Below are 18,533 nucleotides of genomic sequence, written 5' to 3'. Positions count from 1 at the left end.
CAGCTTCAGCAACTTAGTGAGGCCCTAAATAAAAAGGACTGGGGAGGTGACTCAGTGGGTAAGCACCCCTGAGTTCACTTCCTGGTACCAAGAAAAGAAACATACTATATTGGGGGTGCTAACTAGTAGAAATGGATGAGTACTTTTCAGAGCCAAGCACTAGCACCCAGCAGTGGGAAAGGGACCATGAGCAGTGGGAGGCACCAAGAGTCACCAGCATCAGCTTTCCACAAACCTGCTCTAGTCAAAGACTGAATCTGTTATTCTGTCTGTCTCTCCCATAAGAGGCAAAAACCAAAATTGACCATGAGTGTACTGTAGGCAGGCTGAGACCATCCTAGCACATGAACTCAACTGGCCAAAATATTAATTCACAGCACCATATAACTAGCAAGCAAAAACTTCAGATTCAAACAGTCATTACTTACTAAGTATCCTCTAGGCCCTAGAGAGTAGGTGCTAGGGACACAGTGAAGCAACAGAGACAGGGTCACTGCCTCAAATACACTCAGGCACACTGGAGAGACAGAAAATAAAATATCTAACCCAAGAATTTGGAGAAAGGGAAGTCCAGGCTGCCCTGAAAAAGTGTTGTCTAAGCAGGGATTAAAAAAAAAAAAAGTAGAAGCTTTCAAGTGAAGAAGGAAAAGAATAATCCTGGAAGAGGGAACAGTGTGAGGAGAGAAAAGTTCAAGGTCAAGGAAGTTTGAGGTCATGAGTAGCCAATGATTAGAGATGGGTGGGCCAGAAGGTTCTTAGAAGCCCTATTAGTGACTTCAGAATTTAGCTTGAGGGATGTTATGATTTAGATATGAGGTGTACCACAAACCCTCATGTGTGAGACAATGCAAAAATGTTCAGAGGTGAAATGATTAGATTATGAGAATTGTAACCTATTCCTTCACTGATACGAGTTAACGGGGTAGTAAATAGGCAGGTGTGGCAAGAGGAAGCAGATCACTGTGGGTATATCTTTGGGGTTCATAGTTTGTCCCTGGTAAAACAGAGCTTGCTCCCTCTGCTTCCTGGTTGCCAATCCTGAGCTGCTGTCATCTACCACACCCTCCTACCATGATCTTCTGCCTCACCTTGGGTCAGAGCTATGAAGTTGACCAAAGTAGACTGAACCTCTGAAAACGTGAGCCAAAATAACTTTTTTTCCTCAAACATGCGTGAGGTCCTGGGTTCGATCCTCAGCACCACATAAAAATAAAATAAAGGTATTGGGTCCACCTACAACTAAAATATATATAAATATTTTTTAAAACACAAGAGCAATAGGAAGCCTGGTATGGAGAAATATTTATACAGCTGTCCCTCACTATCTGTGGTGGACTGCTTCTGGGACCCCTAAAGATATCAAAATCAAGGGTGCTCAAGTTCTTTATTTAAAATGACAAAGTGTTTACATATAATCTATGCACAACCTCCCATATACTTTAAATCATCTCTAAGTTATTTATAATACCCAATACAATGTAAATGCTATATAGTTATCTGTACTATTATCTGCACATGAAAAAAGTCTATACATGTTCAATACAGATGCAAGGTTACTTTTCCAATGTTTTTGATCCAAGGTTGATTGAATCTGCAGATGTGAGACTCATGGATATGGAGGGCCACCTGTCCTGATTTAAAGACTTGTCCACCGTTCTCTGGAATGCAGCCCTAAGCTGTCTAGCACAGCAGCAGCTGGAGGGAAAATGTTTTCAAGTGGTCTGAAAGGTAATCAACACCTGTTCACTGACTGTCTGGTTCAAGCTCAATAATTCACTCTTGGGCAGAAGCAAGAAAACTGTCTTAGACCTTAGTATTCTTGTTCCCTTAGCTATTAACATCTCTCTTGCCTGTTTGTAATCCTTCAGTGAACCCCTTCTGCTTGAGGATAAAACCCAAATTCCTCAGACTTGTATAATGGGCCTTGGTGACCTCTCCAGCGACTGCTATAGACAGCTGGGATTCAAGCACCGTACACAACCCCCCACACCCCGCCCACAGCCTGCCCACTGCTTCACTGCCTTCTCCTTCCCCTTCCACACCTAATTTCTACTCTTCTTGTAGGGTAGAGGTGGCGGGGAGCCTTAAGCCAGATAATATTTATAACTAAATTTTCATACTATACATTTTTATGTAATGAAATATTTCTAACTTAGAAAAAAACATAAAGAACAAGAAAGAAAATGCCAGAGAACCTATCACATCACTTTTAAAAACCTTTTAAACAGTGTCATACTGTTCATATTCTTCTACAACGTGCTTTCTCTTCATTTACCATCATTCTGAGATTTATCCATGCAATGCATATATGTCTCATTCTAAGACCCACAGATTCCATCATGAATACACCACAACCATTTATCCATCCTCTTGCTGATAAACAGATTGTTTTAAAATATTTGCAACACTGTTGTAGTGAGTGATATTCTTCTATATGGTATCATTTATGTATGTGAGTTTCTCTAAAAATAAACATCTTTGAGAACTGCTGAGTTATAGGGTCTGAGCATCTTCAAATTGCTCCAATTTATGTGAGATATCCACCAGCATTAAATGAAAGTTCCCATGGCTCCACATGCTTGACAACACTTAGTGTCAATGTTTATGATAACTGACTTGGAGTACATCACTGTTCTGCTCAAATCTTGCATTGGCTTCTCGCTAAAGTAAAAGCTAAAGTTCTTACCGTGACTTATGAGACCCTTTATGTTCTTCCCCTCTCTGTTGCCTCTAACCTGATCTCTTACTAGGCCCTTGTCCACTCTGGTCCTATCACACTAGTCTCTTCGCAGTTCTTTAAACATACTAGGCACCTCATACCTCAGGGCCTTTGCACTGACTGATCCTATTGCTTCCAATTTTCTTCCCTTAGGTGTCTACATAAATCACTCCCAGTTCCTTTAGGTCTTTACTCAAAAGTCACCTTTAAAAAATTTCTAGCCCACCAACCTATAAAAACATTTCATGTCCTGTCTCTCTGCTTTTAAATTTTCACCTTCTCATTTATAACTAGTAATATATATATATATATATATATATATATATATTATGTATGTGTATATATATATATACTATTTTTTATATATATATATACTGTTATATATATTATATATAACTTATTTTATTTATTGTTAAATTCATTAAATTATAAACCACTTAAGGCAGGGATTTTTGTGTTTTATTCACTGCTGTATCTCTAGTACCTAAAATAGTAAGTACTCAACGTTTGCTGAATTAATTAAATGAATGACTGAAGTCAAGATGTTTGCTAAAATGATGAGCATAATTTTTTTTTATACTTTTCAGTTGTAGGTGGACACAATACCTTTATTTTATTTTTATGTGGTACCAAGGATCAAACCCAGGGCCTCATGCATGCTAGGTGAGCATGCCACCACTGAGCCACAACCCCAACCCAATGTTTTGCCTTTATTTTGCTAATTACAAGTGGAGCTGTGTTGGCTTCTTATCACTGTGACAAATACCTGGGGAAAACAACTTACAGGAGGAAAAATGTATCTGTGCTCATGGTTTTAAAGGTTTCAGTCCACGGTCACTGGCTCCAGGGTAGAAACACCATGGAGGAAGGGCATGGCCGAGGAAAGATGCTCAGTCATAGCAGCCAAGAAGGAGATAGAAGAGGCCAGGGATAAAATATAGTCCCCAAGAGCATGCCCTCAGTGACCTACTTCCTCCAACCATGTTCCACCTGCCTGCTGTGTTCACACCTCCCAGCAGCACATTCAGCTGTCAGTGGATTGGCCTACTGATGAGGTTGGCACCCTCGAGATCCAGTCACTTCCCAAGGCCCACCTGTGAACACTGCTGCACTAGGAACCAAGCCTTCAATGCATGAGCTTCTGGTGGACATTCCAGATCCAAACCACACCAGGAACTAGACATCTTTTTATGATTTTAGTGACCATTTGGGTTTCCTCTTCTGTGAATTGCCCATTTTTCCAGTGCTTATCTCCATGCCTTGCATTTGTAAGGTGTTCAATAGACATTTGCTTCTTCCTCCTTGGGGCCGCGGACTGTGGCTTTGCCTTTAAATTCTCAGACACTAGCATAGGGCCTAGCACAAAATAAGGTGCTCAAAAATTATTGAAGAGTTGCTGTGTGCCAAGTTGTCTGTCCAGCACTAGAGACATGGCTTCCTCAGGCACTGAGCCTGCTAAAGAAGCTCTCTACTTGGAAGTGAGAATGAGTAAGACAATTAGAAAGAAGACCCTTGAATGAAAGATACAGACTGATGCAACAACGGTTTTCATACAGGGCTCCCTGGGGCTCTAGGAATTCCATGAAGGAACTTCTATAAACTTCTGGAAATGTCACAGGGAGCACAGGCTGAGGGAAGAGAGCCTTAAAACCTCCACAAGAGCAGTTTTTGGTTTTAGATACTGGATAGTCCCATGATTTGATGAAAAGGGTCTAGAATGTAAGACTACCAGTTTACTACAATATGGGTTCTATGTAATTCTAAATTTGATTACAGTGTTACTTTATTAGATCAACACTCTTAGCTACAGTTTCTTCACATGTTACCTAGGGATAATAGCACTTAATGTACAATCTGATAAAAACTGGCACACTGTAAATTCTCATGAATTCCTCTACCTATTATAATGGACATACATTACTGCTTTACTACTTTCTTGTTTGGGACTGAGCATACATATTAATAAACCTCTTTAAGCATCAGCTTCGTCATTGAAAAAATAAGGATACTAAGCAAAGGATGGTTGCAAAATTGAAATACGACCAAGCACACAAGGTCCCTGGTCTAGCAACCGCCACACAAACAGATCAGAGCTGTTGGCTTCCTTCATCCCTCAACACAGAAGTCCACTTGCTTGAACCTTCTCCTCAGGCTGTGTGGACCTCAGAGTTTTTTTCAGACAGCAAGGGAGTCAAGGATGACATCTGGGGGCTGGGGAAATAGCTCAGTCGGTACAGTGCTTGCCTTGTAAGCACAAGGCCCTGGGTTTGATCCCCAGCACCACAAAAAAAAAAAAGGATGACATCTGCTCCCTGGCCCACCCCTGTTTCACACTTTCAGTGCTAGTGACCAAATCCCAAGAGGAGCCAGGACATCTGAAAGTGGAGCTGGAACTCAGCACGTTAATAAAAAGTATGAGAATACCTTCTCCACACTCTCCCCACTGCCACCAGGTACATACAGTAAAACCAACAGCCTCCTCTTAGATAAAGCGGCTTCATTTGTCTCAAGACTATAATGTCATTTGAAGGGCATAGTTCTGAAAGGACATAATCTTGGCATTAATATGACACATAATTGCATTTATCCATAAATTCTTTGCTGGGTTGCTACTGAATCTCAGAAGAGTCAAACAAAATGCTGCACACCCCAAAACAGTACAAGTCTCCAACTTCCTAGGTGACCCACACATTTGCCCAGTTTAACTGGAATGTGGTAAAGAATCAAAATGGTACTACACATACCATAGAGATCTGGATTGCTGCGGATATATAACCTCACAAAGTTTTTTCCGGGTATTGGCAAAAGAGACCCTTTTATTCTGTCAAAGACCTGGAAAACAACATAGCAGTAATTCTACTTAAGATTTTTTTTTCTTTTGAATTTTAATAAATTCAACAACTACAAAACCAAAACAGTTATTCAGACTTTTACAATAGTATTTTCACATGCTAGTAACCCTTTATTTTTCTAAGACCACTTCAGTACAGAAAGTCCTTTGTCTGATTTGACTGTTTAAACACAAAAGAAACAAATCTCCATTACATAAAGGAAGGGTAAACTGTTTACAAACCTGGTAAGTGTCCACATCAAAGAATGTTTGATAGTATTCAAATGTCCAGAAGGGAGAGCTTTTCTTCTGTCCAGCAAGTAACTGTCAGAGGTAAAGTGAAATGCAATGAAGACAGAAGCAATTTCCTGGTTGCAGCTGTGCAGAGGGAGAGGGCCCTGCCCAATGAGAAACCAAAATACAGGAAAACACCAAGCTCTTCAGCACTCAGTGACCAATGCCCACAACAGCCAATGCCCCACTCCTGGCCCCTCAGAGAAACAAGCTTCAATTTTGAAATCTCACCTAAAGGTTTCAAATCTGGCCCCTCCACTGGGTGAACTTTGATGAAGCACTAGAATCCTCTTCAGTTTTGTTCCCTTGTCTAAAAAGTACAGCTAATAAGATCTACCTCATAGATGTTTTATGTACAATAACACACACACACACACACACACACACACACACACAGTAGTCAGTGTAAATGTCTTCTCCCCCACCCATCATTCACGATCTTACTACTACCAGGTTGGCGCACATCTGTAATCTCAGAGACTCAGAAGGCTGAGGCAGAAGGATTGCAAGTTCAAGGCCAGCCTCAGCAAATCAGTAAGGCCCTAAATAACATAATGAGACCCTGTCTTAAAATAAAAAATAATAGAGGCTGGGATACAGCTCAATGGTAAAGCACCCCTAGGTTCAATCTCCAGTACTGAAAAAAAAAATTCCTGACTACTATTACCACCTGAATTCTCAAAAAATCTGACATACTGATTCACTCTGAAGTATTAAAAATATTAGGGCTCTGACAAAAGCAAAAACCAAAATTCCAGTTAAAAGGAGGCCCATAAGGAGGGCCACACCTGTCCCCACACCACAGCTCTCCAATGGCAGAGGAGTTGTGACACCAGGAATCACAACTGTTATCCTCTGCTATCTACAGAGGATTCACACAGCAGAGGTGTAGGTGGACCTGAGCAACTGTGAAGGACCAGGGAGAACCATTTTCCAAAAGTCACAAAATATTGTCATAAAAACATTGGCAACCTCCTCTCAATTCACAGACAAAATTAAGATAATGGGTAAATGTTTTTTTTTTTTTTTCCAACTTTAAGACTTTTCTTTTTTTTACCCCATACACATTTCTTCCTCATGGGGTGTGCTGTTACTCAATGTGATGCTAATTTTATGCATCAATTTGTCTAGGTCTTGATGCCAGAATATTGGTTAAACATTCTTCTGGATGTTTCTGTGAGGATGTTTTAGAATGAGATTTACATTTAAATTGATGGACTTTAGAAAGACTGACTAGAACAAGAAATCAACCAGCCCCACCACCCATCTCAGTTCCTGCCTCAGCACTGAGGGAATTCTGCAGGAGGCCTTTGACTGCAACTCCGTCCCACAACTCCAGCCTCATTAGATGTTGGACTCAACAGGCCTCCACAATCACATAAGCCAATTCCTTAAAATAATCTCTCTACATACACATCCTATTGGTCTCTTTGTCTAGGGACTCCTAACACACTTGGCTGCACTAATAGCCCCTCCTGTGTGTGCAGGAGCCAACTTATCTCTGGTACAGTCTAGCAACGAGAAACCATCCCTGGACTCAGACTGCCTTAGTTTAAAGATTCACATATTCCCTGCTAGTTGTGTGTCTGGACAAGTTACTTAAACTTTATGTTTCAAGTTTCTCATTTGTAAAATGAGGATAAAAATAGTCCTTGGTTCACAGGGTCATTAGGAAGACTAAATGAGATGATGAAAACTTTAAATGGAGGCTGGCATTCATTAAACCCTAAATCAATATTAGGTATTGTGATGATATTGACGATAAGGCTCAACATTATTTTCTCATATTTCAGATAAGGAAACCCAGGCTTAAGGAAGTAAAAGTACCTTTCCCAAGACCATATAACTATTGGTAGGACCTGAACTCAGGCTCTTAAGTTTTAATCACTATATTTGGTATAAAATGGCATTCAACTTAGCATAAAATTCAGTACTTATTTTGATACTTCATGGAGTTCCAGAAAGAGCATCTGGTGCCCAAGAGCCACATGATCTTAATAATAAGAACCCTATGAGCACACTGCTGTGAAGCAAGTACACCTCTAGCGCATTCCAGTCATGATTTGGTTTATAATATAGAATAAATATTATTTGCCTAAAACATGCCAACTACAAGCATGGAAAGATATCTTTGTGATTAAAAACAGCCACTCGATTGACTTACCTCCACCTAGAGACCTAGAGATCTCCCTTCACCTGAACTCCCTCACCAAACCTTCCCAGCATATCCTGCTGAGCTCAACCCCTATGCAGCTGTGTCCAACTCTAGTTCAGCTTCACCCCTTCTAGTCTAGACCACTTTAATTGTCTCCTACCAGTTCTTCTGGCTTCTAGTCCGACTTCCTCCAATTCATATACCACATGCCCACCATATCGTACATATCTTTAAACATAACTAAGCACATTGTTTAAAAATTTTCAGTAGCTCCCAGTTGTTTTCAGAATACACTTCATACTGGCTGTGTGGAGGCCTGGTCTATCTGTGTGGCGTCATCTCCTGCCCTCAGCTCTGTTTTGCTCCCAGTTCAGTGAAAACAGGACACTCCCATCTGCACCAAGTTCACACTTCTGTGTTGTCTTGCCCACCTCCTTCCCATGGCCACCTCCTCCTCCTTCAGATGATGCAAGGGCATTGCCTCCAGGAATTCTTCCCTAATCCACTCTCTCTGCTCCCAGAGCCAAGGTTCCCTCCACCAGTGCTTCCCGTGCGTGGTAAAGGTCTGCTTACCCCACCAGGGCAGAGGCCGCATGTCATTTACCTTTGCATCACCACTACCTAGCATCGTCCCTGGCACACAGTAGATGAGAATAAGCAGAAGAACAAGCTTTAAAAACATTCAAGGAAAAAAATTCAAAGGTAAATTCAAACCTCAGTTTTGTCAGAGTCATCGTTTCCCAGCAACTCATCATCCTCTTCTCTCCCTGAGCCTCTTGGGGTTCCTGGTTGATGCTTGGGGGTTTCACCAGGATCCTCAATGCTTATTGTGGTGGCATCTGGGTTTGCTACTAGAGAAGTGGTTGCATCACCAAATTCTGAAATCAAGCAGAACAGAAAGGCCTCTGAGACCTTACCCACACTAGAAACACTACGCTTTTCATTCAAAGACAAGCAGTTACAACTCAGCTTTGCTACAGATGCTGTCAGAGAAAACAGTAACAGACTTTGAAGAAAATCTCATCTAGAAATCAATCACGGAAAAATGATGATGATGACAAAAGAATTGAGTCAGGCTTGGAGTTTAGTCCTGGCTCAGCTACTGACTAACTATATGAGCCTGAGTAAAATAACCTATAAAACCCTCAGTGTTCAATGAAGAGAATAACATTTATTCTAAATAACAATTATTTTAAAGAATTTGGGGAAGAGTTAGGAATATTACCCAAGCAAAGTCTAACCTTTCTTCTTTGGTTCAAGTTCAAAAAAATTTAATTGAAGTTATTTTCCCCAGTAAGTCCTATGTAATCACTACAGAAAATACAAGAAAAAGAAAGTAAAAATAATAGAATAAAAGTCACTCAGACCCATCAACACATAAAGGCAAAAATTGTTAACACTTTGGTATATTTCCTTTTTTTTCTCTGCCTAGCGAGATTCATGCCAGTAATGATCATTCATTCCTTCATTCAACCAACATTCACCTCATGAATGCAGTACATGGACTCCTGATGGAGGATGGGCTCATGCCGTAATAAACAACTGTGCATCCTGCTTTGTCTACTGATTATATATTTTTTTCACATTATAATAATCTTTGAAATACAGAAGGAATGTCTATGTAGAGAAAGCTTTTTGGGTAACAGCCTGAAGATGACTACCTATCAGTGCAATCACTAGGTTCCCATTTTTAAATCTCTTGAGCCATATTGCTAAACTGCTTTCCAAAAGAACTTTATCCATTTATGTCCATCAACAGTGACTGAGTATCCTAACATACTTCGTGTGTGTGTGTGTGTGTGTGTGTGTGTGTGTGTGTGGTGCTGGGGATGGAACCCAGGATCTTGCACATACTAGGCAAGAACTCTACCACTGAGCTCTTTTACCAGCCCCTAACATACTTTATTAGGTTGTGTTTAAATAAAATTCAGAGCAGCTCTGAACTCTGAAGGCCTAAGGAAGGTACCGGGAAGGCATCATCATGATACCACAGGCGTGGCACAGTGCCCAGCATTAGGACAGGGCTCTTGAATAACTGAATTCTCACTGACCCTCAGCATATGAATAGCTGCATGCAGAAAACCAAAGTGAGCTAGTATGTAACAATTACTCCAGCCTCAGTTGCCAACATTCAGGTTATTAAAGTGCATGAGCCTCTGGAATAAGATGGCCTTTTGTTCGAGTTAAGGCTCTAACACTTTGTGGACCCAATACCTCTGATCTGTTTCTTCACCTATAAAATATAAACAATACCCACCTCATAGAGAGGTTGTGAGAATGACATAAGGTTATAGCTACCAATCATTGCTGGACAGGGCACTGACATTTAAAAAAGATGGTCACAATTTTCCCAGAGAATCAGTCCAAGGAAAACAGGCTTAAGTCACATATTTTAAAAGCGGCAGTTACCAGAGGGAAGGGCATGCCAGACAGAATAGAGTGCTGCTATAGAAGCACCAAGACCAAAGAGGGTCCAGGGAAGATTATAATTCATCTAGCTGATGGGATCCAGAAAGGCTTCCTGGAGAAGCAGCTGGAGGCAGCTCTCATGCAAAGGGAAGGGGATAATCAAGACCCAAGGAAAGACAGAAAGTGTGCCCCATGTTAAAGGGACAGGAGATGACACAGTTTGATTGCAGCATAGGGTGTGTGTACCTGTAACATGATGACTTTTCACACATTCTGCTCTGTGATACTTACTCTGTGCACCTCAACTCCTTGAGGGCAAGATGGGGGTATGTCTGACTTCTGCTATCAGTGTTCTCTGCTTCAACATTCTGGCATATCCTAAGCCATATCTTGCCTCTGTTCCTTTCCTAACACAATGTCTTCTACCTGAGGACTCCTAAACTCCCCTTTTTTCTCTAACACTACCATTCATCTTCAGGGATGTCTTCCTTCTATGACTCATGGCACCCTATGTCCTTTTCTGAACACCGAAGTCCTTAATAGTAAAACTCAAGAGTTGTCTCCTGCTTCTTCTCAAACTTCACTTTGTGCCAACATCTCTCCCGCACCTGCCACCCCATCTGTGATCTGGAACGCAGGCCTTCTCTCAATCCTCTGGAAAAAAGTTAAACACACTTCCTCCCTCCTCAGGGACTTTGCACATACTGTTCCCCACCATGAACCTTCTTGCACTGTACTCCTTGATAGCATGGCTGAGGGAGGCCTCTCTAATGAAGCAAGATTCGAACAGAGTAAGGGAGCAAGCCATGTGGCTATCTGAAGGAAGAATGTTTCAAACAGAAAGATGGCACAAAAGCCCTAAGTCGTGACTGTACGAAGAGTGTAAGAGGAACAGTGATAAGGTCTGTCTGGCTGAAGCAGAGAAGGACAAGAGCAGCAGGAGACAAAATCAGAGGCAGTGAAAGGCTGGATCATGTGGGGTCTCCTAAGCCACAGAATGGGCTCTGGATTTCACTCCTAGTGAGATGGCAGTCACTGGAAGGAATGACATGATTAGACTTAGTTTTGTTTTGTTTGTTAATATATTTTTAAATTGTGGGTCAACACAGTATCTTTATTTTTATGTGGTGCTGAGGATTGAACCCAGTGCCTCACCCTGCTAGGTGACCCCTCTACCACTGAGCCACAACCCAGCCCCGACTTAGTTTTAAAAGGACTCCTGTGGTTATGGTTCAGTGGTAGAGCACTCACCTAGCATGAGCAAGGCCCTGGGTTTGATCCTAGTACTGCAGGGGGGAGGAAAAAAAGGACTATTCTGGCTGCAAAGAATAGACTGTAGAGGGGAACTAGAGGCAACAGGAAACCAAAAGGTAGGTAAGGGCTCTAATCAAAGACAAAAGGTGATGGTGACCTTGAACGTGGTGGGAGTAGTGGTCAGATGCTAGATATATTATAGAGATGACAGTATTTGCCAAAGAAGTGGATTTCTTTTTTTTCCATATTTTTATTGGTACATTATAATTATACACAATGGTGAGATTTGTCGTTACATACCCATACATGTATACAATATAACAATATAATTTGGCCACTATCATTCCCTAATTTTTCTGCTTTCCCTTCCCTTTTCCCAACCCTAGGACCCTTTACTGATCTCCCTTCTATTTTCATGAGACCCCCCAAACCCTGCTTTCTTTTCCTTTTTCTTCTCTAGCTTCCTCATATGAGAGAAAACATATAACCCTTGACTTTCTTATTCTGCTTACATAACACTCTCAAGTTCTACCTATTTTCCTGCAAATTATATAATTTTATTTTTCTTTAGGGCTGAATAAAACTCCATTGTGCATACATACCATATTTCAAAGAAGTGGATTTCTCTTTTAAACACCCTATTTCTTCCTCAGAGAGCAGAGTTTGTGATGCCAGACTGCCTGGGTTCAAATTCTGGCTTTCTGGTTTACTTTGTGACCCACAGGCAAATTACTTGATTTTTCTATGCCTCGACTTCCTCAGAGGAAAAACAGGAAGAATAATATAGCTATTTTATAGTTATAAAATTAAATTTAATATTAGGATTTTGCAAGTTATTATTTAAGACACTTAGAAGAGTGTCTGACATATAGTGAGTGTTATAGAAGTGTTTATAAAACTCTAGGCAACCACTATACCTAATTTATGATACCTGTTGCCAAGGGTCATTCCGCAAAAATGAACACCCAGTGTGGACAAACAGGAAAAACCTGGGTGTGGCCAAGTCTCTTACCAAGATGTTTGAAATAATATTTTTTAATGTACAACCCAGTATAGCAATGAAAATTCATTGCTGTGAGTACAGAAATAGTGATCATAAAGATAAAGGCAGGTCCCCAACAGCTGTACCTTCAAACTGCAAGTCATCCACAGCTGCCATTCAGTCAGTGGGTCTTCTCCCAACTATGTGGAAGAAAATTCACAGGGGTCTAAAAGGAAAAAAAAAAATAAGTACACTTAGTAGAATCACAAAATAAAACATCTACAAATAAAACATATTTCAGCATTAGAAACAGTACTGCTTTTTCTTGCCTCCTTTTTCAGTGGGGTTTAACAGATTTATATAAAGATAATCACTATGCATAGGTATTATTAAAACTTATTAAAACTAACCCTGGGTGTTCAAAAGTTCCATCCAATCTCAATCACTATGTGAATGTTTAAGGGACCAGATGCAGCCTGGAGATGGAGGGTGAGGAAGGGGAGGCAGAGATTTCAGAGGGGTGATGGGGAACAGGGGCAGCCTAGCCAGTGTTTTAGGGCACAGGCTCTGGGGTCGGACAGACCTGGGTTTGATTCCCGATTCTGTGGCTTCTCTGCTGTGTGTACGCTCTTCGGGGCCTCAGCTTCCTCATCTGTAAAATGGGTTCATAATGATGCCCACTCACACAGTGTGGGGGCCATTAGGTGAGACAGTGCGTCTAAGTCGCTTAGCGCAGAACCAGCAATTAGTAGGCGCTGGAGTGTTGGCGACCCTGCAGCCAGGGACACCGCGAAGCGGAGGCAGGTTTTAGGAAGAGCGGCCGCGCTGCATTGGCCCAGGCACGCAGGAAGGAGATGCCGGGACCCCTCGGCCCCGAACTGGCCTCGCGGACAGAGCCTCCTCACCTCGCGGGGCTCGGCGCCCAGCCGATCCCGGGAAGGTTCGGGCCTGAGGTACACCGCTCGGGTTTGCGTCCAGCTGAGTTGCCGGAAGCCGGAGATCCGGAGGGAGGGACTTCTTCGCCTCCTCCGGGCAGAGCCCCGCCCTCTTAAAGAGGCAGCAGCACCCGGAAGACACTCCCGAGGACCTCAGCCGGCAGGTGGGCGGAGCCGGGTCTCTCCCGCGTCCCTCCCGAGGGTGCGCTTTAAAGAGACAGGTGCAGCCTGGGGGAAGCGGAGGGGTGGTTGAGAGAGACCACCCGCGCTCAGTTCGCTCCAGAGGGCGAGAGAATTCTCAGGAGTTCGCAGTTTTCCTGCTGTTCCTTTATACGTCTTTCCTTAAGTCAATACAAAATAGGGCAATAAAAGATGATTGCGAAGAGAAAATATAGGTCACCTGCGTCACCATCCCCTGGTTTCTTTGGCCATAAAAATTTAACCAGTGAGGGACTGATGAGTCAAGTACATTCTGAGTTCCTGAACGAGTGATCAAGGGCAAGATGACCCTGTTCGTGTGAGCACCCCCAGAAAGTGGGAGTTTGTGCCTTCTCTCGCGCCTATATCCCTTAGGGAACGGGACAGGTAGGGATGGGCCTCACTGACCTGTGTACCCCCAGGCACATGATCCTCACCTTGAATAAGGCAGGGCGCAGCAGACAACGATGGGGTTGCACTGAATAGTCCTGAGGAGAAACGTTTTGCCCTGCCTTCTGCCTCTGCCTGGTTACCGCCTACACAGCCCTCAGACTTGGAGGACCATTTCTTTCTCCCAGGGAAGGCTGCCTTCGCCTCCCTGTACTTCCTTTGCTCTTCTGCTTCCGTAATGACCTGGGTTTACCTCTACCACGGCAACGTTTACCCGGATCATTATTGTTTGCCAATTTTTGTAATCGTGTGAGCGCTTTGAGGACAAGGACCAGAGACCAGGGCCACAGGCACACAGTATTAGTCACTGAAGATTAATACAGGGTGAATAAGTTCTTGCTATCTGGAGTAGCATAAACAGCACAAGCTCAATCCATAGCTCACACAAGGAGACCTTGCCACACTGGATCCTTTTGGAGAATGGGAAATACTTTCATATGGCTTTCAAACCACCTTGCAGGATTAAGCAACCAAATGCCTTCAGTTGTAGCCAATTTGACAATGCATTCTTGGAATGGATCTCCTTCCTTCCCTGATTTACAATCCCTGTCCTTCACTCTTGGTCCTTGGACTCACACTTACCAATAAACTAGTCATATGAGGAACCCACACTAAGGCATGTTGGTACTAGAGTGGCCCCAGAAAACAGAACCTCAGGTTGGCATTTTGGAGCTGGACTGCTCACCAGTCAGATGACAATGGCGGCCCCATTACTTGTGATAAAGGGGTAGGGTGGAGCTGGTGGTGGCATCATGATTACTTATCTGTGGTTGATTGGGATGAGGTGCAGGCGTAGATAAGGTAAGGAGTAATCTAGTGGCTGTGGTACTGGAACAGTAAGAGGTCAGTGGTAATTATAAGGATTATGGAATGGAACACTTCTCTTAACTTCGTTGGAAGCCTTGGGGAAAAGAGAGAGAAAGAGAAGGTTAGACCAGTCACCTGTCAACTTAAGGTACTTTGTGGAAGCTAAAGACTCTTTATGGAAGTTTTGAAGGAGATCCTTATTCTGCTATAGCTTTGAGAAAGACTGACTGAACATCAGACCCAAGATCTAATTGTAAGGGTAGTTGAAGTTCCAAAGAAGACTAAAGGCACAACATTTATAGGTGTCCTTCATCAAAGTCCTGGTGTTGACAAAAAGTGAGTGGGAACCTGGAACTGGAATGGGTGTCATTAGGTAAGAAATTCTGAGACACTTGACCATACCCTGCTTCCAGATTCCCATGAAACTTCCTTAATGGCAGAAGTAGTCATTTCCTTCTCAAAGGAAAAAGCAAACTCCTCTTGCTTAACAACCCTGTAATGACTACATGCACAGTATTGCTTCAGACCAAGGGACCAATTTAATTGTAAAGAAAATGCAACAAGAACACATGACCATGGAAGATACTGGAACCAGTCACCCAGGAGTTGCTGCCTAATAAAATGGTGAATTGGCTTGTTAAAGGCAGAACTAAGGTTCCTGCTTGGGGAAAACACCTGAAGGGATGGGGGCACTGTCCTTCAGCGTGAGATACATGCACTAAACTAATGGATTATCAATGATTTATAACAGTGGTTTGTTCTAAATACCTAGCATACATGGATCTGCAAACCAAGGGGTCACACTTCTTACTATCACTTCCAGTGAAACCCATTCATGGAATATATACTTCCCACCCCCACTATCGTACCTCCCCACACAAGTTTAAGTTCTGCTTAAAATATCCACACCCACAGATAATGGTAAATGGGCAATTGCAACAACTATAGCCTGACAAGGGCTGCTAAGAGCTCATATCCCTGAGGGATAAAACTCTAGGTCAATCCAAAGGACCTCGGAGAGGTAGGGGAGGAAGGAAATGATGAACACTAATTTTAACCTTGGTACTCCTTGTGGCATCAGAGAAGACTGTTTTAGTAACCCTCTCTCACCAATTCTTTGCAAATTGAGGCTGGCCTGTGCCATGAAAGGGGCTCTGAGAGAAGAGACTTGTTCTTCCCCAATCTTAGAAAGCAATGAGAATACCCCGATATCACAAGTATGAAGGGCCCCTGTTGTAGAGTAGTAGCTGACATAATGGCATCAGACAACTCTCGAGCACCACTTAAGATCTTCTTGGCCTCACAGCTTATCTTCTAGTCACCTCTGTCATGACCAGTTCTGTGTGGGATCCAACTGGCTCCTTATGGATATGGGTACTGTCTGAAAGCATCTCATCTCAGGGCTTCTCCACTGAAACCTCTGGACACCCTCACCTGTACCCTGGAAAGTGGGGAGTTAACATCCGATGGGGTGTACTTTTGTCTGATGGAGAGTGAAAGCCAATGGATAAATGGTTCTCACTATTCCCACAGACAGATGGTCCTGAGAGTCATTCGCCACAACTTCTCAGACTCTGCAGAGGTAGTGTCCCTCCTGCCCTGCTCAATTCCACTGCTCTTCACTCCTGCTCCATCTGAGGTCAATTTGTATGTCTAGCCCTTGTTATGTTTGACAGAAAATCTCAGATAACTCAGGGTCCTCCCCTTTCCTTGGTTTATGTCTTAATTTCCTAGGAACCTGGATGGCCAAAGCTTTAGGTGAGGCCCATTTTGTCCTTGGTGTCTTCTCTCCCACAGACATCCCTGGGTCATCCATGGTGCCCTCATCAGGAGGGCCATTGAGTACATCTCCCTGTTCCCAGAGCATAGTCTCTTCAGCCCCAGGAGTGCTCTATATGGCCCGGTCCCTCCTGAACTTGTAGGAGTCAGTCTGTTTTTGTCAGTCACACCAAACTGAAATCTCTGTCAAATCTCTGCTATGCTAAGACCCCATGTGCATAGACAAAACACATGTTCATTTTCTCTCTTCAGGGTCTTTCCACCTTGAGGTGAAATTCCTGAGGCTCTTGAGAGGTTTTGAGATACAGTTTTTCTATTACTGAAGCTTCCTCTTATTCCTAGTTTTCTTGAAGTTTTATTTTTAAAATAAAAGTAGATGTCAAACTCTATCAAATGCTTTTTCTAGATTTAATGGGAAATAATGTTCTCCTTCTGCTTTAGTCCATTAAAATGGTGTGCAATAAGACTAGACCAGCAGATTAGAGTTGTCCAAAGAAAGTTTTAAACCTTTCCTGGCTCCTGGGAGATAACCTCTGAGCCCCAAATATCCTACCTAGTAAAAGCATCCTCATTGCAGGGTATGGTGGCACACCTGTAAATCCAGTAGCTTGGGAGGCCAAGACAGGAGGATTTCAAGTTCAAAGTCAGTCTCAGTAATTTAATGAGACCCTGTCTTAAATTTTTAAAAATAAATAAAAAGGCTGGGTATCGCGTTCCCTCTGCCCGCAGAGAGAGACACGACAAACGTCTGAAGCTTTGGAAGTTTATTGTGCACAGTCTTCCTTTCTTTCCCTCTTTTCTATCCCTTTCTCTCTTTTCTTTCTCTCGCTCTCTTTCCCTCTGCTTAACTCTCGCCTGCTCTGGTCTCTCCGCTTCTCCCACTCGGCTCTCGCCCTCGCTCGCACTCTTCTTCCTCGCTTCTACTCCCACTCTCAGCTTCTTCCTACTCTCAGCTTCTCCTCTACTCTCAGCTTCTACCTTACTCCCTCACCCACCAAGCTTATATACACTTCAACCAATCAGGGGAGAGCACACGAGGTAAACGGGCGGACAGCTGCAGGCATAGAATAGGTACACGAGGGGGGCATGCTCTAATCACATCGTTAACTAGCCAATCATTGGAATTCGCTGGTTGTTTACTGTATGGCTGGCCGCTTTTGGCTCAGCGCCAGGCGCCATCTTGACCGTGCCCAAGGCTGGGGGTCCCGGAAACCCCGACAGCTGGGTATGTTGCTCAGTGGTAAATTACCCCCTACCCCTGGGTTAAATTCTCAGTACCAAAAAAAAGGAGAGAGAGAAACAAAAAAGGGATTGTCCTTGATAACCTAAGGCTCTTCAGATAGTTTATGCTAACAGTGTGATTTAGGATAGGGATCTTGGGCCAAGTAGTGTCACTTTGATGTCCAGAGGGGTTGGAGACCAAAAGACAGTTATATTAGACTGTCAGCCATGACTACGTGATCAACCACCAGTAAAAACCATGGATATGAGCCAGGGGTGGTGGCATACACCTGTAAAAGAAGCTTCAAAACTGAAAATCAAACAGGAAAAAAAAAAAAAAGAATGAAAAAAAAACAGAACAAAACATCCAAACACTGGGAAAGCTATAGAAGGTGCGATTCTGTATAAAGGGAATAGCAGAAGCAGAACGAACAATTAGAGGAACAGAAATGTATGAAACAACAGTGTCTAAGAGTTTCCCCCAAATTGATGTCATATGC

At 42.8% G+C, this 18,533-nt stretch overlaps 1 protein-coding gene across 5 annotated transcripts in view; it reads right to left on the bottom strand.

Annotated features, from left to right (window-relative positions):
* Positions 1 to 14,379, bottom strand: part of Yipf1 (Yip1 domain family member 1) — a 33,070-nt gene extending 18,691 nt beyond the window's left edge. For 2 of the 5 annotated variants that reach the window (XR_007109855.1, XM_047561631.1), the window contains exons 1-7: positions 14,214 to 14,379; positions 13,549 to 13,806; positions 13,227 to 13,295; positions 12,790 to 12,869; positions 8,713 to 8,876; positions 5,793 to 5,873; positions 5,464 to 5,551 (exon numbers count right to left, since the gene is read on the bottom strand). Coding sequence is in view for 2 of the 5 variants with exons in the window: in XM_047561631.1 (XP_047417587.1) it covers positions 5,464 to 5,551; positions 5,793 to 5,873; positions 8,713 to 8,876; positions 12,790 to 12,820 (364 nt within the window). In the remaining 3 variants the exon portion in view is untranslated. Of the gene's footprint in view, positions 1 to 5,463; positions 5,552 to 5,792; positions 5,874 to 8,712; positions 8,877 to 12,789; positions 12,870 to 13,226; positions 13,296 to 13,548; positions 13,892 to 14,213 lie in introns of those variants that run through there. The other 3 variants (XM_047561623.1, XR_007109860.1, XR_007109857.1) reach the window with 3 other exon arrangements.
* Between the last annotated feature and the right edge of the window lie 4,154 nt (positions 14,380 to 18,533).

This window comes from Sciurus carolinensis, chromosome 1 (genome assembly GCF_902686445.1).
Source record: "Sciurus carolinensis chromosome 1, mSciCar1.2, whole genome shotgun sequence".
NCBI classification, from domain to species: Eukaryota; Metazoa; Chordata; class Mammalia; order Rodentia; family Sciuridae; genus Sciurus; species Sciurus carolinensis.
This window is presented reverse-complemented; position numbering and strand designations above follow the sequence as displayed.